Source organism: Mchenga conophoros, linkage group LG2, assembly GCF_057382185.1.
Source record: "Mchenga conophoros isolate Kocher_MC1m ecotype Shallow Benthic linkage group LG2, M_conophoros_male_GT1.1, whole genome shotgun sequence".
In the NCBI taxonomy this organism is placed as follows: Eukaryota; Metazoa; Chordata; class Actinopteri; order Cichliformes; family Cichlidae; genus Mchenga; species Mchenga conophoros.
The window spans coordinates 27,833,685-27,857,157 of record NC_140527.1 but is presented as its reverse complement, the minus strand read 5'-3'; the positions used below and the strand labels follow the sequence as shown (position 1 = coordinate 27,857,157).

The window sequence follows — 23,473 nt, the reverse complement described above, 5'->3', positions numbered from 1 at the left end:
TGAGGCAGCGGGAGGAATAGATGTCCATCGGGGAGGGGAGAGGGCAGCCGATGATCTTCTGTGCTGTCTTGATCACACTCTGAAGCCTCACTCTATCCGCCTTGGTGCAGCTGCCGTACCATACCGTGATGCAGTAGGTTAGCAGGCTCTCAATGGACGAGCGGTAGAAGGTCAGCAGCAAGTTGGAGTTCAGCTTGTACTTCCTGAGGACTCTCAGGAAGTGCAGCCGCTGTTGGGCCCTTGATGACCGCTGAGATGTTGTCTGTCCAGGAGATGTCAGCAGAGATGAGGACACCAAGGAACCGGAAAGTGTGGACCCTCTCCACACACTCCCCGTTGATGTAGAGGGGGGCCAAATCGGTGCTGTGTCTCCTGAAGTCAACAATGAGCTCTTTGGTTTTCTTAGTGTTCAGTGCCAGGTTGTTTTCTGAACACCATGCTGCCAGCTTCAGGACTTCCTCTCTGTACTCTGCCTCGTCTCCCTTCGAGATGAGTCCGACTACCGTGGTGTCATCAGCAAACTTGATGATGAGAGTGTTGTTGTGGGTCGAACTGCAGTCGTGGGTGTAGAGAGAATACAAGAGGGGGCTCAGCACACAGCCCTGTGGGGAGCCGGTGCTCAGTGTGCGAGTGGAGGAGAGATGAGGGCAGAGTCTTACAGTCTGGGGCCGGTTTGTGAGGAAATCCTTTATCCAGGCACATGTGAGAGGAGGGAGGCCAAGAGCGACCAGTTTGGTGATGAGGATGTCCGGGATGATTGTATTAAAGGCTGAGCTGTAGTCCACAAAGAGCATTCGGACGTAGCTTTGCTGCTGCTCTAGGTGACTCAGCACAGCGTGAAGGGCTGTGGCGATGGCGTCTTCTGTGGATCTGTTTGCACGGTATGCAAACTGGTGGGGGTCGAATTCTGGGGGGAGGTAATCCTTGATGTGCTGAAGGACTAGTCTCTCAAAGCATTTCATGATTACCGGTGTGAGGGCCACAGGGCGGTAATCATTCAGGCTGGAGATGGGAGACTTCTTCGGCACTGGGATGATTGTGGCTGATTTTAGACAGGATGGGATGGCTGCCTGATCCAGTGAGAGGTTGAAGAGTCTGGTGAAGATGAGGGTGAGCTGGTGTGCGCATGCTCTTAGTACCTTGCCAGGTACTCCATCTGGACCGGCCGCCTTCCTGGGGTTCACTGCTAGGAGCCAGAGGCCACTGTATATATTTATATATAAACATATATAAATAAAACCACTTTTTTTTACATTAATAATTCCTTTTGTGCATAATTTTATATTATTGTTAATAATAAATTAATTAAAGCAACAAAACAACCTGAAGATCCGGTTCGGAGCCGAAAGAGCCGACTCTTTTTAGTGAGTCGAGCCGAAAGAGCCGGTTCTCTAAAAAGAGCCAGAAATCCCATCACTATGGCGCGAAATGCAAAGATACTGGAATAATTCAGCCGAAAATAAGGGACTGATAAGAGGTGTATACTACATAGATCATATAGTTTAAGTAGAACTTAAAAAAATTAAAGGTTTAAATTTTTTGTGAGTACATTATACTTGTGCATGCTTTTCTTAATTAAAACATGTATTGCTCCATTTTCTGTTTCTATCCTTAAACTGTATTTTTGTCTACGTAGATAAAATATTCGATAACAACAGCAGTGGGAGTCGACAGTTATTCACTTTATGCTTTTTTTCTTGGTATAACGTGCTGTAAGGCACCCATAGACTGCATAACAGACGTTTAAGTACGGTTATTGAATGCAGCATTGTGTAAACAGTGACACCCAGTGGTTACAATATATAATAATATGAGGTTGTTGCAGTACCATGTCCTCCCTCGGGGAGGCGCTTAAAACAACAGGAAAACCAGTAGAGGGAGGAGCGACCGCTGCTGCAGGTCTCCTCACTGAGCTAACTAAAGTCCACAATCAAGCTAGTTAGCGGGAGCGATGTGGTAAACGCTAGCGGTGATGCACTAGCAGTAAGAGACCATGGACTAGCTCGCCCCCCGTAAGATAACTCCAGAGGGTTATTGCACCGTCTCGACAATCACTATAATCACGCAGTAGAGCGTTTCACCTGGATGTAATTAGCTTCTTCATTCATGCGCTCGTGCTGGTCCACGGGGGATTTTGAGCTGTGAGTGGCGGGCAAGCTCAGTCATCTGCTCGCAGGGGACAACACGGCTCAGTCACCGGTACGTTTGTTTTGTTGATAGCGTGCTAGCTGGCTAACAGTAACCAAGGGAGTTCAAATGTTAACGTTTGAAGAGATATAAGAGGTGCGACGGAGCCGCAGTTGCAAGGATGCACTCGTAGTGTATACATACATGTACACATAAATAAAGTGAGAAGCGACAGGGAACTAGCGTGCTTCCGAGTACTGAAAGCTTTGTGAAGTAGTCAGAGAACGCTAACATATGTGTTTGGGTCACTTTTACGCTATTGAACTGCTGTTGTGTTGCTCAGGAGCCACCAGGTCCTAGTTTAATGGCTGTAGTCATTTAGAGTTTTTATTGGCACAATGTTAACTGAATGTTTCTCCTATCAGAGCAGCAGTATGGTGGTCCCGGACAGTGCCAGCGTGGTGCCTCAGCCTGACAATGGTAGTCCGACTGGCCTCACGGAAAACTCCGAGCCGGGGTGCGAGGTGGCAGGAGAGGGAGGTCAAGACCTGGCAGGGGTGGAGCTGGAGGAGGTCCGAAAGCTGCAGGAGCTTGTGCGCAGGTTGGAGGTTCAGAATGAGACCCTGCGCAACAGGGGAAGCAAGACCGTCATCCACAGAGGAGCAAACAGTAACCTCACAGCTGCTGTCAACATCAACAAGAGGCTGGCTTGTGAAGAGGTGACAAACTCCCACCTCAGATTGGAGCACAGCAGCAGCCAGCTGGACAGCAGGGACTTGATGCTGTCACCTCCTCAGGACAGCAGCAGTGGAGAGGAGATGTCCCCCTTGCCTGTGGCTAGCAGGCTGGAGGAAGAGGATGATGAGGAAGAGGAGGATCGGGGTCTGTGTGGCGGCTTCCTAAAGTTGACCAGCAGCAACGGAGCAGCACAGTCTCAGGGCCAGAGCCAGACGCCGGAGAGCCCGTCTCAGGAAAGTTATGAGTCAGAGACACTTGCAGAGAGCGACTCAGGGGTGGACCAAACTGCACTGGATGAAGTGGATGTCCTAGATTTGGATGATGAGTGTGCAGACATAGAGGACGAGGAGAGCTGGTACGTCTCATTATCGGCAATGCTTTCTCTGGGTGTGCTTTGATCCCACTTGTTTGGGTACAGCCGGCATCTATTTGTGGCTTTAACTGTGTGGCTAAACATGTGCAGCAGAGATGGGGATAAAAAGTGATGTTCGTACAGCAGCAGCTGCGAAGAGTTACCTCCAGGGGAAGCTGAGCTCTGAAGTCACATTTAAAGTTTCAGTCTATAGGTAGAGGAGCCCCTTTAGCCACATGAGTCATTTGTGCCTTTTCATTTTAACCTCTGAATTCTTCAGTGTGATACTCCCCCACAGGGCAGTGACTGTGTAGCATGAGGCTGTTTGGGTTTAAAATTAGACTCTATTCTGAGTTGATGCAGAAACTGTGGTTATTTCTTATCCCACACAAACAAAGTGGGATAAGAAGTCGACACCTACTCCGATTATCTTTTTGTAAGCAGGAGAGAAAGTATACAGATTCTTAGCATTTCGACAAGGCATAAAATATTCAAGCGCAATTAGGAGAAAGTAAAAGAAAGCAGAGTCAGTGGGGAGTTGTTTCTTCTGTCTCAGATTTAACCTTGAGTCCTCAGACTCGAGTGACATGTCTGCTACCTGTTTGACAGCTTAGTCAAACACAAAGGATGTTCTTTTTTTAGTTCTAGCTGTCTGACTCAAGCATAAATAAAAAGGGTCTTGTATCAGGTGAAAGACTATCCTGTTTATTAAAAAAGAGACCACTAATTTGACTTAACCCAGTCAGAATAAAAAGGATATATCTGGATGTAATTAATATTCAGCCTTTTTAAAGCCTGATCTGTTTTGAACCAGTGTGACCTTTACTTGTTTTGTTTAATTGGCTGATAGCAATTACCTAAAAATAACATTAATATGGGGCTATGCAGGAGATCAGTCTAGACATGAGTGTTCATTCTGTCTCACAGTATTGTCCTAAACAGGTAGCATATTGTGTTCACTTTAGCAACTGAGGATCTGGGGATTTAACAGCCAGACCACTCATGACTTATTTTCAGTTTTACATAATTAGCCATACCATATGTGCTTTGTGGGGTTATCATAGCCAAAACATTAAGTAATCCTAAACAGCAGCATAATCTGATCTGCTCCGGGCTGAGTGGGTCCGCATGGCTGAACTACTTTGGTTGGGATTGCACAGCATGTGATTTGAGCCCCCCCCCCTTCCACCCTGTGTAATCACACCAGAACAGGGGGCCAAAACAGAAGGCAGCTACTGCAGTACTTTTATATTTATTGTTTTGAACCATTACTTTGTGAAAAGATTAGTAAAAGAAAACCATATTCTTGGGACAACATTTGAACTCACCAAGTTGGGTAATTTCTTTCTGGCATGTTTGTTTACTTGTTTTAAAAAAAACTAGTTCAGACTCATAAAACTCAGGGGCCTTGGCTTCAGTGCTCCTAACTTGCACTTGTCACGCTAACACAGTGGAGCAGTGACAAAGGCTGTTGCTGCTCTCGACTGTGAAAGCATAAATATGACACAGCTGAATATGTTTTGTTATAATATCACTTTGGGGTTTATTTACAGTTATTACAGGATTGGTTTAAAAGTGTAAGAGACTCCTCAGTGCCAACATTGTGTTACGGCAGCTGTTGGCAGTGTCCTGCATAAATGGCAATAGCAACACTGTGAGCAAAACCGCACTGTGAATGGATCAAAAGCAAACAACATTGTTCTGCATCAAACAGCGGGTTTGTGCTTCTACTAAGAACCACCCTCCCCTCCTCTCCCTGCGCAGAGAAGCCGTGCTCTCTGTGCAGGACGTGTGACCTGAATATTGCTTCCTGCATTGTCGCTCATTCCAGTGGGGAAATGGGGTCCTTTTGTGTTTGCCCAAATGGGAAGATGATTTGTAGCTGATTGGTCCAGAACCAGTCAGTTTGGTCCCTTTTGTGTATCCGACTCAAAGCATCAGCCCATGTGATCAGCCACTTCAAAGCTTGTGGTGACTAAATGGCTGTTTGCTCTCACTAAGGCAACGTTGGACACATTGCGGAGGAAGCGTCTGACACTGCAGCTGCATAAAACTCATTTTTGGCTGACACTTTTGTCCTCAGTGGATATTTCTCATGTGTTTTTCATGCTGTAGAATGTAGCTCAAAATGATAGCGGGACTAAAAGCCACAAAACCGTTCCATCCACATCTGTGCTCAGCTGCTAATCTGAGTTTGACTCCGTGTTTTAGGCGTCTTTGGATGTGAATTTTGCATTTAACCAAAAGGAAATGAGGCAAATGTAAATTCAAGGTTGGTTCCGGCTTAAGCTGTGATAAAGATGTTCACAAGTACCTGCTTAAGATGATTTCCCACTCACTGTTTGCTTTGATTACATCATTGAAGTCAAACACAGTAACAGCCTGGTTGTTTGATGTGGGATCTTTGCTGCAGGATACTGTCCTTCTGTTGGGGAAAACACTGGGTGGCTGGGCGTTAGCATATCATGTGCAATCTGAGGAGAAAAAAACCATTCTGTTTTACATGGCTTTCACATCCACTCTTACCTTGCATAGCTCACACAGCAGCAGTTCACACTAATCTCCAGCTTGCTCCTATTTAAATGTTCTGCTTCTCAAATCCTGGCAAATACTGCAGCATGAAAGCATGATCAATATGAGAAGGATTAGACTGACTTCTTTATTCTCACTACTCTTCATTTCCCACATTTAGTGATATGTTTTTCTCTTGTGTGCTGCTTCTCTACAGGTTATATGTGTCTCCTAAAAAGCAGGTAGCAGATCCAGGGCCAGACTCTCCACTGAAGTGGTGTCGGCAGGTCCTTGACCATCGCAGCCCCGAGACCGAGATGGCTTGCCGGACTCTGATCAGTCGCTTGGACCAGAGTATGCAATTAGGATAGTTTACTATAACTGAAGAAAGTCTACTTTGTTTTTTGTTTTGTTTTTTCTTAAGAGTGCTGCATGGATGATGCATTTTTGTAGGGCCGATCCGGAAGTTAGCTTCTCCCTTTTTCCATGGCTTAAAGTGTTGTGCAGAAAATAGAGCCTGTGGGAACGCAGTCACCAAAAGTAAAACACTAATGTTAGGCTATAAAAAACAACAACAACAACCACTTTACCATCACCAGTGCTGAACTGTGTTCAGTGGGATTACTTTTAATGTCTTCCACAATTTCTGTAGTCTTAGTTAGCCATTTGTGAGCAGGCATCTTGTTCTGGACAAATTAAGGCTTGAAAATTTAGGAGTGGGATATTTATTCACATATTTATGTTTAGAACAAAATGTGAAAATGTCTAAAGCCTCTGCTAACCACAGAAGGTCTTTCCTTATTCTGCAGCGCTCTATTCACCCTCAGGTGCCAATGCTTAGATTACCAATCTTTCACGCTGTTGAACACTTTAAGCAAAAGAGCTTTGCCTATTCAATAAAATTAGTATCTGATGGTCTTTGATTTGTATCCCTGCCGTATGGTTAGATTATGGTTCAGCAGCACGTAGGCAGCTTCGGCCTGCCAATCTACCTGCAGTTTGGTAGATGGGTGCTGTGTCAATAATATGTGGTACAACCGGTCCGTGGGCAATACTTGCTTATGCTGTTGTTAGTTCACCAACCATCTATGGAGAAGAGCAAAGTTTTAACATGCAGACAGCTGAAGTGAAAGAGTTTCACTGCAGTCACTGTCTGTACTTTTCTTACTCTTTTCTCCACACTTCTCCCATTCCTGGTGAACTTCACTATCATGTTCTGGCTCACTTGTTAACCAATTGACGTTTGACCGTCATCCACGTCGAGCAATGTACATTTGGGGTTTTGGTAGACTACACGAGAACAGTGTGTAGGCAAATACCAAAGCAGACGGACACAACTGTGAACGGTGGTAGAATAAATTAAGCATTAGAAATTCTAGGCCTAAACCAAGGTTCAGCCACGTCATTCAGCACATTTAGCACCCCAGCTTTACTTACTGCTTACCCCTGCTGTGCACAGGGCTGTATAACAAAGCCTAAACACTTGCCGTGAATCTTACTACGCCTTTCAGTGTGGATAGAAGTTTGCATCTGATCCGAAACACCCCATTCATTATTAAACCTGCGAGCAGCTCCCTCATCTTACATGCTGCAAAACCTGAACAGCAAAGCTATTCACACCAAGGCTGAATGACTACATGAAGTCATGGGTGGGATTGGATTACCTTCCTCCCGGAACAGTTCGTGTTTTTAAATGCCAGCACCAGGCCACGTATCCACCTGGATCATTCAAGCTTCAGAACAAGTCATTTAGCATGCGAGGTGCATGAATCAAGTTTTTAAGAAAAAACAAACAAACAAACAAAACAAGAATTTAACTGAGAAATTTTAACCATTGTGAGAGCTTTTTCTGAGGACATTTTACAAGTAACTTGATAGTGTCACATTGTGTATACAATAAGTACTGGTGTATTTTCCTTCCTGAGAACATGTGATATCTCCTGTCCTGTCGCCCGCAGCATCTCGATGGAGGAACATGTACAGCAGTCCATCAGAGGCGGGCTCGGCGGGCTCAGGCCTGATCTCTCCTGGGTACCACAAATCAACTAACAAATCCCTACTAACCTGTGGCAGTTCAGGTATGGCATGACATTAACACACAGCGCTTCTCATTTTCCCTACAACACAACAGTGAGAATAACATCAGTTACTGTAAGGATGTGGGTCTCACAGTGGTCTGACTGGTTAATTTTAAGGACTGCTTTAGCATTTTTGCATGTTTGAGCTATTTTACATATACTTTACATCGCTGCAAACCATTCTTCAAAGGTTTCTGTAAATGTTTATTTCATTTAATAACTGTTATGGATAAAATTTGCAAATACGGTCAGAAACAGTCGATGGGCATTTGTCCACACATTTGTGTGCAGCAGTCACTTTGGTTATTTAATGGTATTAATTCCTTATCTTAAGTATATTAACTTCTCTTATTAAATTAAATCAAGTTGATCTGAGCCTCAAATAAGCTAAAACTAAGGTGTGCCCTGCAGATAACACTGGTGTCCTTTGGAATATGGTTAGTAATTATGTAAAGTGTATGTTGTTTGTGCTCCCGGATGGGGCACACACACACACAGACACACAATGACAGTGTTAACATATGTAATATGTATGGTATGCATAATTTTGTTCCTTGAACATGTGATTGCAGTTGTAATAGTTGCTTTGCACATCATTTCTCACAGTTTTTTCAGCCCAGCAATGTCAGTGTTGCTGTGGAAACTCCTTTAATAACAAATCTTTGCGTGAACTTGAAAGTGCTTGGAGTATGTGTGGTGATTCTATCTAATGCCAGACTTTTTACATAACCAAATGCTGCTGGGTGATGTCGCCTCGCATTCATCAGGCATGTGTCAGGCTGAACTTTGGCTACAGCTTCCCAGGGCATCATCAGCAGACTGGGCTTTATAGACCAGTGCTGTAGAACAGGCTGTGGGGAGACAAACTAATGTCAGACTGTTAATTCTAAAATTGTGGGCCCACTTAGATAAATTGCATATTTACTTTGTGATCTTGATGAAAGGTAGTACTGCATGCATTAGCCTGGGTCTGTTGAGTTATACCTCACAAAGCTCCATTTTTATCAGCCTGATTTTATGCTGATCAGCTAATGTCATGTTTAAAGTTGCCACTATCAGTATGCATAAGAATTTAAATATTGTGCTGTATTAATGAGTCATAAGGAAGTAGTAGGTTTTGGCTGTGGTCAGTATTCTGTCTATATTCTGTCTATATCGGTGTAATTCAGCTTACTCTAACAGCTATTCTGCTTTGTTTAAAGGTGCCACAAGCATGCCCTCAGCCCTGAGTTCCCAGTCCTCCATAGACAGCGAGCTCAGCACATCAGATGACTCCATCTCAATGGGATACAAGCTGCAGGATCTCACAGACGTCCAGATCATGGCTCGTTTACAGGAAGAGAGTGAGTGTAGAAAGGTTATAGCATTTTGAGTGGCATCAGCTGATTATTTGCATTTATAGACGTCAGAGTCTCATCTGCAAAACTGAGTTTTGCTTGACTTTTAAGTTGTTTCATTTTGACCTGGTATTTCCGGCTCCAGGTCTGAGGCAGGATTGTGCTTCTAGCTCAGCATCTGCATCGCGCCGCAGCTCCACAGCGTCTCTGCAGTCCTTGCGCCGGGGCGGTACGTACAGCGACCAGGAGTTTGACACTTACAGCCTGGAAGATGAAGAGGATGACTTCTCCATGCCCCAGCGACGGCATCGTTTCACCCCTTCGCCATTAGGCTCACCACGGTGCCTCTCTCCCTCGACTTCTAACCACGGTCAGGAATACAGCAGCCATCTCAGGGCCCCACGCACAAAAGGACCCAGGCGGTCTCTCCAGGGCCCCAGTGCAGAGCTGCTTAAATTTGCAAAGAGTGAGGGTAGGCTATAACCAGTGATACTTAAGCAGTTTTACTCTAGATAAGGGACAGCCATGGAGATTCTTCTGTTGTGACAATATACATTTGATTGTAGTTAAGTGTGTGTGTGTGTGTGTGTGTGCGCATGTGTGTGTGTGCGCATGTGTGTGTGTGTGCGTGTGTGTGTGTGTGCGTGTGTGTGCGCGCGTGTGTGTGTGTGTGTGTGTGTGTGTGTGTGTGTGTGTGTGTGTGTGTGTGTGTGTGTGTGTGTGTGTTTCCAGAGGAGTTGAGGCACAGCATGCCTAATCTGGCTCCCCGCACCAGCCTACGTTCCCTGGAGGCAGTCAGAACCAGCCGCAGCATGGAGGCTAACCTCCAGAGCTCTGGCAACCGCATGTCTCCCCTGACTCACTCCCCCTCCACAGGTAACCCCTCCTCACCTGGTCCCCACCACTCTAGAGATGGCACGATACCACTTTTTTATGTCCGATACCGATATCATAAATTTGGATATCTGCCGATACCGATATGAATCCGATATAGTGTTTTTTAATCAACAAAACTGTTTTTTTTAAATATCTTGCTGCATTTTGTATAAGTTCATACTCAAGTTTAAAACAACAACTACACTAAAGCTATTCTGTTATACCTGTATGCAAAAAAAAAAATATTTCATAGTACAGCAATACTGATCAATCTAATAAACTTAAACCTACACCATCCTCCCTATTCTGGTATTTTAAAGAGTACTTAGCATAAATATTAAGCAAACTAACTAATAGGGTTCCAACTCCCAGCAACAACAAAAATAAATAAATAAAAAATAGGGAACCACCCCTCACCCTCCACCTCATGATGCTTAATCGACGTAATCAACCTTAATTTGATGCAGTGTGAAAAAAAATGCACAGAAATCAATTATTTCAAGAAATATTAAATAGATTCAACATCTTTCGTCAACAAAATTGCAGACTGCACAGATGGTACCTTCCCAAAGGAAAAAGTACTATAGCTTACTAGGGTATATATATTAGACTTAATAGTCACTATATACAGTAATTGACTTCTATTCATTTTGCATCAAATTAAAACTTTGGCTGTCAGATAATTATTTATTAAAATCTTCACCTCTGCATGATCACAGGAAGAGTTTGACCAATATATATGTCTTTGAAGATCATGAGCAATGTTGCAGCACAGGGCCTGTTTTTATTTAGGAATTCATATATTCTATTATTTATCAGTCTAACTCTGACAGTACCATGCAAGCCATCATCTATAGGTTTTCACTGGATGCTTGGTACTTTTTTAGTACCTACTTGGCTGGGGTTCCAAGCGATCTACGAGGTCACATCCAAATGTGACCTCAGCAGATTGCACGTCACTGATTGGCTAATCAGCGGCATGACTTAATGAGTCATGGGAGGGTCGTCTACATCATAAAAAGGAAACTTTTCATGAAGTTTCCTTTTCAAAACCCGTCAATGAGGAAAATCGCTACAAAGAAACGACACTGCGGTCCATGAGTCTGACGAAAAGCCACAGACTAAGCAGCAGGTATAGCATCGCCTCGAGGTGCTACTTTGTTGTAGAGCTCGTGTCGCATACAAGTGATGTCACGGGATGTTTGCCCGTGTTGCTATAACGACCCCATGCACATTAGGTGGTACTCAATTGTAATGGAATACGGTTTGCGTCAAGCCGATCCGAGCAGGTACTAATGGAAAAAGGGTATACACTATTGGTCACAGCTACTTGCAGTTCCACAATTCTTTCCTCACCCTCTTCCCTGACATCCCCAGGTAACTTCCTTTCCATTCACCTGCTACATGACTGCACCACTACTCTGATAATTCAGTACTGTTTCCCTAAGCTTGTCTACAACTCCCGTGTACAACAAATGGCCTTACAGTAGCTTTTATTTACTGAAATTGTCTTAACGAAGTCATCTGGATTGAGATTTTGTTCTGTCACTCAAGGTATGGTTTGCAGTCGGCTGCGAAGCAGTGGCCAGTCTCCTCTCTCCCTGCGGACTCCAGTTAAAGCCGTCACTCCCGTGGGCTCTTTGGCAGGTGGTCGTCAGACTTCCAGAGGCCTACCTGTTGTCCAAGGACAACAGGCAGGAGGGAGCCGCAGGGTCCAGTCGCCAGGTTCTGCTAATGGAGGAAGCTATGTACCCGGCAGGGCTTCAGTTGGAACCGGGAGGCCCGGGGTAGGACGAGGTCAGGCTGCGTCTTCAGCCTCCACTAGAAGTAAACTTTCACAGCCTCAGAGGAGGTGAGTGCTCCAAAAAACACTCTTAAAAGAGCTCTGTGTAATTTCAGGAAATCCCTCAGCTCCAAAGTGAACTGCAGTTAGTGTTCTACTACTCGTGGTTGCACACAGCTCATGCTTTCAGTCTGTGTGCAAACTAAGCACTAAAAACAGTGCGGTGTAGTAGTGCACATTTAAGGAATGGTGAGATGATGATGAGTATTTCCCATTATGCTATAGATACTTGGTTTCTTCTGTGAATTGAGACTAAGCTCCTCTTTTATTGACAGGTCTTTGGGCATGGCCAAAATCTCAGATGAGTCCTGGAAAGATGGCTGCTACTGAGGTCTCTTGGCAATGAAGGATGTTCACTGCTGCAAACATCACCCCGACTTCTCCCCGTTACCTCTAAATACAAAGAAAAACAGTCACTGTGTTCACAAATGTGTCATACAACCTCTGCCCCCCCCCCACCTTATTTCAGACTGGAGCACTGGGCTGCACTGGATTTGTAGTTAATCTCTTTCCCTCGCATGAAACACTGTCAACCCACACAAAGAGAGGATGTGTAGGCAGACAAGAGGACATGTGCACACTCGACTTGTTAATACGGACCAAATCTGAGCTTCCAGAAGATATGCTTGTGTCAACTTTACTTATTTTTCTATGGTATTTGTGAGAAACTGCTGGAATATTAAGGGGTGTATTACTGTTCTGTTGATGTAATTGATATGAAGACAGTTTAAATGAAGATTTTTGCCAGTCTGTTCATTATCTGTGACTTACTCTAGATGAAGGTGCTGAGTATTGCATGCTTGGTTTTGTTTTTTTCCCTGAGCCCAAATGCCTTCTCTTCATTCTATACCTGCAATATGAGAAAACTTTCATGTCTCCCTACAATTATCTTTGGATTTCTGAATGTTTGAGTGGTTCATAGTGAAAATTACTTTAGATTTGTGTTGTATTTGTGTTTTGCTGTTTGCTTACACGGCAACACAACTCCTACAAACCACACTGCCCTTACGAATTATCATAAAGAAGGAAAAAAAACATGGGTTGTGCCAAGGTGCATTAGAGCTGTAATTCCTTAATTCCAAAAGTAATTTTAGGTTGGTAAAGGTACTGTTAAAGAGTTTTCAAAGCATTTTTACTGCATATCTACATTTCAATTTTAGTGTCTGTTGTTGGGAAACCCACTAATAACAAATGTTTATGCACAAAAGGCCTCCTGCCTTAGTCAGCTATGCACCCTCATGAAGAGTGCCTCTGAATAATTAGGAGCTGTTATGAAAACGATTAATAAAGTCTACCCTGAAACTCTAAATGCACTTCTGGTCATATTTAATCCATGTATGTTAAATCATGGTCTGTTCTGTATGAAAGGCTAATTAGTCGCACTATGCAGCACAAGCAATAGCAGCGGCAGTACCGTTACCATGTCCCGGATATTTCCTGGGTGCGTGACCAACCACTTCTCAAATGAGTGCTCAACTACTACCCACCCCTTGTGACAAAATGGCCTACAGGCCTCATCTTCGCAGGCAAAGTCTGAGCGCGCACACAGTACAAGCACATAAATGTTTATTTTATTTGTTACTGTGGTAATGTTTGAATTTCGCTCCTCTGAGCCCGCTTTAAACATGTCCCGATTAAGAGAATGACTGCGTTAATGTAACTCTGCTCTCTTATGCATGACGCAAATAGTAAGGGATCAGCGGTAAACGAGGCCACGCATTGTCTGCCCCCCGCCCTCCCTCTGCTTGTCAGGAAGCAAGCTGATTGGCCGAGGCCTAGCAAAGAGTGCCCGGGGATCCAAAACTGCAGGCCGCACTTAGCTTACCGTCAAAAATAAACCAAAAAAATAACAGACAAATCCGAGAAGGGGGAGAAACGCCGATAGAGTCAGAAGACAACGTTATCAGGTAAAATTATTCTGAGTCGATCAAAAACGAGTGTGGAATAAGACGCATGGGCCCAGTTGGACGTAGCGGGCCTCTTTCAGCCTTTTCGAAAAACAACATGGAAGATAATGCGGCACAAGCTGCACCACCTAGCTTAGCAGGCTAGCTAGCTGACCGGACGGCAGTCGTCGCACAAAACAGAGCGAATTGCAAAACTAGTGATCTCATTGGTCATCGTGGTTTGTTGTATGCGTTTGGGACTACATATGCATTATAACGTTATGTGTAACCGTTGCTTACATCGACGTATTGGACTGGTTATCGCGCTCCTTGAATTAGCCTTTATGCTAAAACAAAATGGCGCTTTGAGACTCAGCCCTAGCTTCCTTGCTAGTTAGCTCCGGTGGGTGGAGGGCGGTAGCCATTGCATAACTGTGGTAGTTTCAGTGGCGGCCATAAACTCGGGAGCATATGTGATTTTTGTGTAGATACTTAACACTTCAGAAACGATTAGTGCAACGGAACTGCATTTGTTTTGTTTTTTTTACCCCAAAAGGATAAATATGTGAAAACTAGCAGCCACAACACCGCTACAGACAGCTGTAAATACATTTGCTTCATTTTAAATCGTCATGTGACGACAGTGCATTTCCTCCCACGAAATTAAGCAGGAGTCCTTATCCAAAAGCTATCAGAACCGCTGCATGCGAGCTCGCCCGCCCTGCACACTGAGTCTTTTGTCTCTGCTGCGCTCCGGCCATCAAGCTCAACCAGCTCCAGGTGTATATAGCGATCTGTCCTCAGGTTGAAGCTGCATGTAGTACCCCTAATTGGCAGCAGAGGGAGGCAGTGGTCAACAACAACAACGACTGTCCACGGTTTAAAAATAAGTTTGTGTTCTGTATTTAAGGCTTACGGAGGTAGATTTTGCAATAGAGACTAGTGCTTTTCTTATGAACCCAACGCCAAATATTTGTGCATTTCTGCAAAAAATGAACAGCTGGTGTTCAGTTATAATCCCAAGCTCATGTGATAATTGTATTTTCTTTTACTTTGTCAGAATAATTCAGTATCTTGATGGAAGGAAGCACATCAGATATCCTGTTGGTTTTATTGTAAAGATTTTCTGTCGTCAAATGTGAAGGTATGTAATACTAACTGCATTTTTTTCCTTTCGGTTTTATTTTTAGCAGTGTATATGAAGTAAAGGTTAATGTAATCTGTGCTGCAATTTTCAGTCTGTTTTTACGGAGTGAAGACATGGATCAAGGAGGAGGGGTGTTAGAGCTGCACACTCAAGAGCTGAAGATGCCCCATGCTATGATCATGCAAGATTTTGGTAGGCAAATTAGCAAGAGAAATTAATACACGTGTTGTATTTGGCATTTAGCTGGAGCAGGGCGATATGACCAAAAATATTTTATCACAATATACATTTGGAAATTTGCGATAACGATATAATTGACACGAGACAAAATACTTTACAACTCCACAACTTTATTAGTGCAAAAAAAAAAATCCCCATCAATGTATTTTCACTTAAACAAGCAGCTGTTTTTTATGTGCAAGTTATATAAAAATTTAACAGTGCAAATGCTAATTCCTCGCTGACAGTTTAACCCTTTAAGACCTACCATAGAACCAAGTCCGCCAGAGCTTATATTATATTTTTACATGCTGTGGAGCCATTTTTGGGAGCATTTCAAGTTGCTATACATCAATACAACCATTACAGCCCAGATTTTAATAATATGTATTGGTCAGAAGGTTCCTTTGTGAGTGCGCATGCGCCATTAGCGTGCTGCCTGCTGTAACCCCTAATTTCCCTCGGGATGAATAAAGTATTCTGATTCTGATTCTGATTAAGTGCATAGTAATTACATAAATTGCAAAAAAGTGCAATAAACTACAAAAAAATTGAAAATCGTTTTTGCTTTTTTAACATATATTTGTAGTTAGAGAAATTTAAGAGGCTTATCCCTCAAAACTGTAAATACAAAAAAGTTGCACAAAATAGTTTCCCACCACAGGAAATTTATTTTGAGTGTCTTCATAGTTTTATTTTTGAAATACACCAATTTTTATACACTGCAGGAAAAACGAAAATAAATATTATACTGCAAATTAGCAAAAAAGCAGCATATGCATCAAAATAAACTATTTCCAGCAGTGCAATATGAGTCCTCAGCATCCCAGAAACGACACAGAAAGTCATAAAGTCAAAGATAACTTTTAAAAAGACCAGTACAGGCCCTGAGGCCCTCATGGTAAAAAAGACTACAGTTCCGCAAAAATGACGTCACTTCCGGTTTCGGGCAGGTAATGGCGGAAATGCAAAAGTTCGCGCTGACGTCTATTCCAACGTAGGAAGTGTTATGAACAGCTGATCGGATCGGCAAAGCGTGTTTCTGGAATATTATGTTTTTGTTCCTGCAAGCGCTTTTTATGCAGTTTTTGTGGAAGGAAACCGTGACCTAGGACAAGCTGATGGCATAAGATGTAAGTACAACTCCTCCGGTTTCATATGCAAAAAAATTTTTTGCGCTAGCTTACGTGGTTGCAGTGCTACTGGGATTTAAAAATAGTTACGCAAAACAGAGCGTGTCCGCTCCGATCGGCTCTAAAGGGTTAACCAAAAGGCATTTCCAGTGGAAATTGGCCAACATATCCTCAGCATAACCATGTATAATATCCACAAAACCTAAAAAGAGGTTATACGCACACAATATGGTAATATTATGTTGAAGCACTACATATCACTCCGCGAGGCTCCTGCCTACGATAGCCGTAATGCTCCAACAATCCATCAAGCGGTGCGGCTTCGTAGCTTAGCAAAGTCGTACTGAAACATTTGACAGATTTTCGAGCGCCGTGTACCACATAAAATTGTTTCGAGGTCAGTAAACACAACCAGAATTCATACATAAGGCACACGGGATTATAAGGGGCACTGTCGATTTTCAGAAAAATCAAAGGATTGATTTTAAGTGTGCGGTATTTTCCAAACAACACGGTAATAACGACGGCCCGCTAGGATGCTCTACCAAAAATAGTGCTTTGTTGTGTATCTGACAGACGAAAGCTAAACCAGTTCCACACCACTGAAATTGCAGCATTTTTGCAAACCAATTCTGGTTCATCCGTTTCATTCAACGCTCCGGTTTCGCTCTTCTTATTCTCCGTCGCCGCCATGCTTTTTCCGCCATGTGCTTATGAAAACAAAGGCACTGCGCATTAGGGCTGGGCCATATCATACCGTTCACGGTAATACCGGTATAATTTTGGGCAACGATAGAAAAATGAAATATCGCGATAGAATATGAGTAAAACGCGCATGCGCAGTGCCTTTGTTTTTATACGCACACGTCGGAAAAAGCATGGCGGCGAAAGCAAATCGTTGAATGAAACGGATGAACCAGAATTTAGCTTTCATCCGTCAGGTACACAACAAAGCACTATTTTTGGTAGAGCATGCTAGCGGGCCGTCGTTATTACCGTGTTGTTTGGAAAATACCGCACACTTAAAATCAATCCTTTGATTTTTCTGAAAATCAACAGTGCCCCTTATAATCCCGTGTGTCTTATGTATGAATTCTGGTTGTGTTTGCTGACCTCGAAACGATTTTATGTGGTACACGGCGCTCGAAAATCTGTCAAATGTTTTAGTGCGACTTTGCTAAGCTACGAAGCCGCACCGCTTGATGGATTGTTGGAGCATTACAGCTACCGTAGTCAGAAGCCTGGCGGAGTGATATGTACTGTGCTTCAACATAATATTACCGTATTGTGTGTGTGTGTGTGTGTGTGTATATAACCTCTTTTTAAGTTTTGTGGATATTATACGTGGTTATGCTGAGGATATGTCGGCCAATTTCCACTGGAAATGCCTTTTGGTTAAACTGTCAGCAAGGAATTTGCATTTGCACTGTTAAAATTTTATATAACTTTAATGCACATAAAACAGCTGCTTGTTTAAATGAAAATATATTGATGGGTTTTTTGCACTAATAAAGTTGTGGAGTTGTAAAGTATTTTGTCTAGTGTCAATTGTATCGTCAGTTATATCGTTATCGCAAATTTCCAAATGTATATCGTGATAAATATTTTTGGTCATATCGCCCTGCTCTACTGCGCATGCATGTTTTACCCATATTGTATCGCGATATTTCATTTTCTTATCGTTGCCCAACATTATACCGGTATTACCGTGAACATATGATGGCCCAGCCCTACATTTCGCTAATATTTAGAGACCAATTTCCCAAAAGGCGCAAGAAACCTGAGTGTCAAGCTAAATAAGGAAGTCAAAGTGACATCACATTGTCATTAGCAAATTTTAATCGTATACTAACAAAAAATGACACTCTTTCACAATTATTTGACTAATATCAAGCTTTAATTGTGATTTTTAAAAACTCTTTATATCATCAGTTGCAGGCATGGGGGGTCTGGCTCACATTGATGGGGAGCACATTGTGGTGTCGGTGCCAGAGGGTATGCTGCTTTCTGATGTCATGACAGACGAGGGCATCCTCCTGGAGCACGGACTTGAGGTGGAAGGTCTGGAGACTCAAGTTGTTCAAGGCCTGGAGACGGAGGTAGTGGAGAGCTTACATGCAGATGTAGAAGGCTTGGAGGCAGAAGTTGTTGAAGGGCTACAGACACAGGTGGTAGAGTTAGAGGCTCAGGTTGTTGAGGGCCTAGAGGGAGAAGTGGAAGTGGAGGGCCTAGAGGGAGAAGTGGAAGTGGAGGGCCTCGAGGCGCAAGTGGTGGAGAGCCTGGAAACTGAGGTTGATGTGGAGGGTCTGGAAGCTCATGTTGTTGAGGGCCTTGAAGAGGAAGTGGAGGTGGAGGGCCTAGAAGCTGAGGTTGTCGAAGGGCTGGAGGTGGATGTGGAAAGTCTGCAGTCTCAAGGTGTGGAGGCCCATGAAATGAGCACTGAAGACATGGTGCCTTCAGAACACAGTGTAATCATGCCTGAAAATATCCTGGGGACTGAAGTTGCAATAGAGGAAGCCCTGGACGCCCATCACCACCATGTTCTGACCTCAGACCTCATACAGGACGCAAACCACCATCATGACGACATGCCAGACCAGGTGTTTGTGGCAGAGCTGCTGTCTGAACACCAGGACAACACACTGGACCACCAGCTTGTGTCTGAAGGGTTGATGGTGACCGAGGCCAATGCCGAGACCATAATCCACGAACAGCTGCCAACTGAGGCTGTTCCCCTACAGACAGATGAGGATGATGATGCAAGGAGTAGCTCCGAGGATTACCTGATGATCTCCTGTAAGATATCTTGGCACATAACACGGCAAAGATTTTTTTTATAAAGTTACATTTTTTGCATAACCATTGGTATTTGTTTTTTTGTTTTTTTTTAAAGTGGATGAAGTGGGAGAAAAGTTGGACATAGGGGACACTCCCCTTGAGATCAGCACTGAAGTAATGGAAGACAAGGACTCCAAAGAGGAGGATGGCTCTGAGGTCATAAAAGTCTACATCTTTAAAGCTGAAGCAGATGATGATTTGGGTAAATGATCTTCAGTACGGTACATCCAGCCATGTTTGTGTTAAAAGTCATATGGGTCATTGAGTTTTTGGTGTTTGTTTTTTTTTGTTTTGTTTTTTTCAAGGTGGGACAGAGGTAATAACAGAGGATGATTACCAGAACGGCCATCCTGATTTGGAAGCAGCTTCATCGGGCAGACTGGGAGTTGGCCGTGACAAAATGGTCTACATGGCAGTCAAGAACCATCCAAAGGAAGAAGAGGATGATGAGGATGACAGCGATGATGATGAAGATGAAGACATTGGTATGCCCTTTATATGAAAGGGTTAGATGGGTAATTTTTCCTAAATTAGTAGTTTGAGATAAAACCATGTTCTATGACTGCTGAAATAGATTATTAAGAGGAAGATGCTATGCTGCAGCATTACTGTTTAAATGAGATGCTCAGCAAGATGATTTGGGGTCAGTATGTGTGGCAAATGTGTTTAAAAGACGACTTAGCAGTCAGAGTTTGTTTTGAAAAGTATCAAAGTAGAAATAAGGCAAGGTCATCCATTCTGTTGTTATTGGGGTGTTATGTGCTGCAATGCCTGTGCAGGTAATACAATTGATCAAGTGAAGAATGGAGCAGCTACACCATTTTTGCAAATCCGTGAGGGACTGGGTGCAAACCGTGCTCTCAAAACCAAATCGAAGAAGAAGAAGAAAGGCGAAACACGGCAGTGTCAGACTGGTAGGATCAGCATGTCATATTGATACTGATACATACCTTAAATTGATAATTTTTATCTGTGTTGTCACCAAGTCTGAATGTATATAATTTTATCATTCACATTCGAGGAAAACTTAGAATAATAATGGTTGATTGCAATGTTGCATACTCTCTCTTTTTTCAAACTTCTCTGTCCAGCTGTTATCATTGGACCAGATGGGATGCCTTTGACCGTCTACCCTTGCCACATCTGTGGAAAGAAGTTTCGCTCGCGGGGCTTCCTCAAATGCCATATGAAGAACCACCCGGACCATCTGCTCAAGAAGAAGTATCAGTGTACAGACTGCGACTTTACCACCAACAAGAAAATCAGCTTTCACAACCACTTAGAGAGTCATAAGCTCCTGAGCCACAACAATGAGCGATCTCCAGAGTATACAGAGTACGCGCGGCGCTACCATGAGTCTAGCCCACTGGGCTCAGACAAGCTCATTGTCAAGGATCGGGAGCCCAAACTGCATCACTGCAAGTACTGCGATTATGAAACAGCTGAACAGGGCCTGCTCAACCGTCACCTGCTGGCTGTGCACAGTAAGAACTTTGCACATGTGTGTGTTGAGTGCGCCAAAGGCTTCCGTCACCCATCGGAGCTGAAGAAACACATGCGCACCCACACAGGCGAGAAGCCCTACCACTGCCCGCACTGCGAGTTCCGCTGTGCAGACCAGTCCAACTTAAAGACTCATATCAAGAGCAAGCATGGCGCAGATCTGCCTTTCAAGTGCAGCCACTGTCCCCAGGCTTACGCTGATGCACGGGAACTGCAGCGCCACATAGAGATGGTGCAGGGCCACAAGACCCACCAGTGCCCGCACTGTGAGCACAAGAGCACCAACTCCAGTGACCTGAAGAGGCACATTATTTCAGTTCACACCAAGGACTTCCCCCATCAGTGTGACGTGTGCGAGAAAGGCTTTCACAGGCCCTCAGAGTTGAAGAAACACGCGGAAACACACAAAGGCAACAAAGTGCACCAGTGCCGGCATTGTAACTTCAATGCACCCGACACTTTCACCCTGAGTCGCCATATCCTATCCCTGCATACGAAGGACCTACCCTTTAAGTGCAAGCGCTGCCGGCGAGGCTTCCGGCAGCCCGCCGAGCTGAAGAAGCACATGAAAACGCACAGTGGTAGAAAGGTATATCAGTGCCAGTATTGTGAGTATAACAGTACGGACGCTTCTGGCTTCAAACGCCACGTCATCTCTATCCACACCAAGGACTACCCCCACCGCTGCGACTACTGCACCAAGGGCTTTAGGAGGCCTTCAGAGAAGAGCCAGCACATAGCCAGGCATCACAAAGACATGTTGATGTAATGTCATTGCACACAAACACACTCCTCTTTACCGAGTAAATCTGTGTCACACACACCCAGAGGTAATTTTAGTGTATTAACAAAGAAATAATGGATGCAGGCAGTTGATGAAGAAAACAACATTATAATTGCTGTTCTGTGTTCTGTGTCGTTTTGGGTCTAAACCTCCTGCCCCCAGGAGTAAATGCAAGAACACGTTTTAGGATGGGGGTTAAATCTGGAAAAAAAACAAAAAAAAAGACAGTGTGTACACTGAGCGGGACAGTTGTAAATTGTCTTCGGTGGCAGAAAAAAAATCACATATGAACATATATTCAGGGTTTCAAATGTCTATATTTTTATACCCACTCAGCTGAAATGCTGCAAGATGATGACTGTGTCTAGTAAAACAGAAAAGCGGTGTTTTGGGGACGTCATGCTAGTTCTCCAGACGATGTGGAACGACTACATGAGAAGTTTGCCTCCATAGTACCAACTAGTATCTTGACCTCATGAACCAGCTTTTACCCTGACATTTTTTTGTTTTTTCTTTTCTAATGCTATCTGGTCTTTAATGAACAGAGCCATTCACAAGTTCAAAATGGGTTCGTCACTGATGTTGAGACATAATGCATCTTGAAAAATATGTTTCATTAAATTTAACCGTTAAACTCACATCATTTTGAATTTTCCTCTCAACCCTGAACTCTTGGAGCCCCATTAAACGAATCGTGTATAAAACAGTATAGACTATTTTCAGTTAAATACGTCTTACAAGTTGAATCAGAAATGCTACTCTCTGGTCAGCAGAGTCTAGCATGGAGCAGAAGGGTGGAGTTGGTATGTTAGAATATCCCTTTAGTGTACACATCTCTGACTGGTGTATTATTATTATAATTATATATGACATTGACAGATGGTTGGCTTCACATATAATAACCAGTGACTTGGTTACGTGTGAATGCCACTGTAAGTACGTGTGATGTTACCTATGACACAGATAACCATTTGATAGCAATCATGCCTTACATCCGTTAGTCTTTATCCTTTAAGCACTGATGCACACCGCTAATCAGAAAATAAGTGATTTTTAACTCTCAAACATGCTGTATCAATGCCATTCTCTCAGAGATTATGTGTTTGAGTCAGTAGAAAGCACTTTAATAATTTTGTTTTTGTATTTTAATGACATGTATGAGAGTTTATTATCTGGGGATATGTATAGATAAATAGATAGAAATATCCCAAGATATTAAACACGTACAGAGCTTTGTGAGTGGGTAAAGGTAAAGATTGTTTTTGAGTGTTATCTCTAATGAGCAGCGATCATTACTGCATCACAACTGAATTGTCATTGAAAGTGGTGGGTGAAATCGCTTATTGTTTTGTTCTATGGATAAGTGATTGGGTTTTGTGTTTTTGTTTGTGCTCACTAACAAGTTTCCCAGACACTAGCCCTACAATCCCAAATAGCCCGACCCAGTCCCAAGCACGGGATTATTTCCTTCAAGTCATTGCTCATCATATTGGCATTAGTCTTTAAAGTATGCACATATGCTGTCTCCATGAAATTAATTGTGGTATATATTAAAAAAAATCCCTGCATTTCGTGTACCTTAGTCTATATTTTCTTTCAGTCTGATTGTGGATAAACTACTGGTGGGGAAGAACCAAAATAAACAATTATCTTTTTACCCTTTTTGTCCTTTCTGTCTAAAAAGAAGGAAATGTTAAAAGCTAACAGGGAAATTTACACATAGCTACTGTATTACCAGTAAATCAGTTTGGCTTTTCCTTATTTTCCACGTCAGTGCTTCACCTAGTCTGCGTCTTGCATCCTCGTTTCTCATTAAGATTTTAATACTCAACTTACTGCCAGGAGTACATGAAGGATTGGCGTTATAACTCGCTATTTATCCAGTTTGCATCAGTCTATGTCTTTATAGGACCTAATGATTATCTGAGTTGTAGCTGTCTCTTTATCAGTTTCATGTACATAGTGCATTTTCAGTGATTGTACAACCATCAGGCATTAATAGATGATGAAATATGGAGTAAGCTTCAGCAGCTCAGGTCTAGAGATTGATTGCTAAAGAGAATTCAAACTTTCTCTGCTTCACGAGCTCGTCATCCCACAT

General features: G+C 43.2%; 2 protein-coding genes across 3 annotated transcripts; both read left to right on the top strand.

Moving 5' to 3' along the window:
* Nucleotides 1-1,858: 1,858 nt before the first annotated feature.
* LOC146582122 (SLAIN motif-containing protein-like) lies at nucleotides 1,859-13,171 on the top strand. Of its 2 annotated transcripts, none has more exons than XM_085291708.1 (9): nucleotides 1,859-2,199; nucleotides 2,558-3,220; nucleotides 5,946-6,082; nucleotides 7,687-7,806; nucleotides 9,009-9,149; nucleotides 9,289-9,615; nucleotides 9,876-10,019; nucleotides 11,574-11,871; nucleotides 12,138-13,171. In XM_085291708.1, exons 2-9 carry the CDS (start codon nucleotides 2,562-2,564, stop codon nucleotides 12,190-12,192), a joined length of 1,881 nt encoding a protein of 626 aa, XP_085147834.1. In that variant the 5' UTR covers nucleotides 1,859-2,199; nucleotides 2,558-2,561; the 3' UTR covers nucleotides 12,193-13,171. The 2 variants fall into 2 exon arrangements, with proteins under 2 accessions (XP_085147834.1, XP_085147826.1); XM_085291700.1 differs by having other exon boundaries at nucleotides 1,860-2,199; nucleotides 2,553-3,220.
* Nucleotides 13,172-13,574: 403 nt separating this feature from the next.
* Nucleotides 13,575-23,029, top strand: znf711 (ZFX family zinc finger ZNF711). The gene is made up of 8 exons (XM_085291686.1): nucleotides 13,575-13,769; nucleotides 14,809-14,892; nucleotides 14,987-15,087; nucleotides 18,180-19,043; nucleotides 19,141-19,287; nucleotides 19,391-19,570; nucleotides 19,865-19,999; nucleotides 20,177-23,029. The coding sequence occupies exons 3-8, from the start codon at nucleotides 15,009-15,011 to the stop codon at nucleotides 21,355-21,357; spliced, it is 2,586 nt and encodes an 861-aa protein (XP_085147812.1). The 5' UTR covers nucleotides 13,575-13,769; nucleotides 14,809-14,892; nucleotides 14,987-15,008; the 3' UTR covers nucleotides 21,358-23,029.
* Nucleotides 23,030-23,473: the final 444 nt, after the last annotated feature.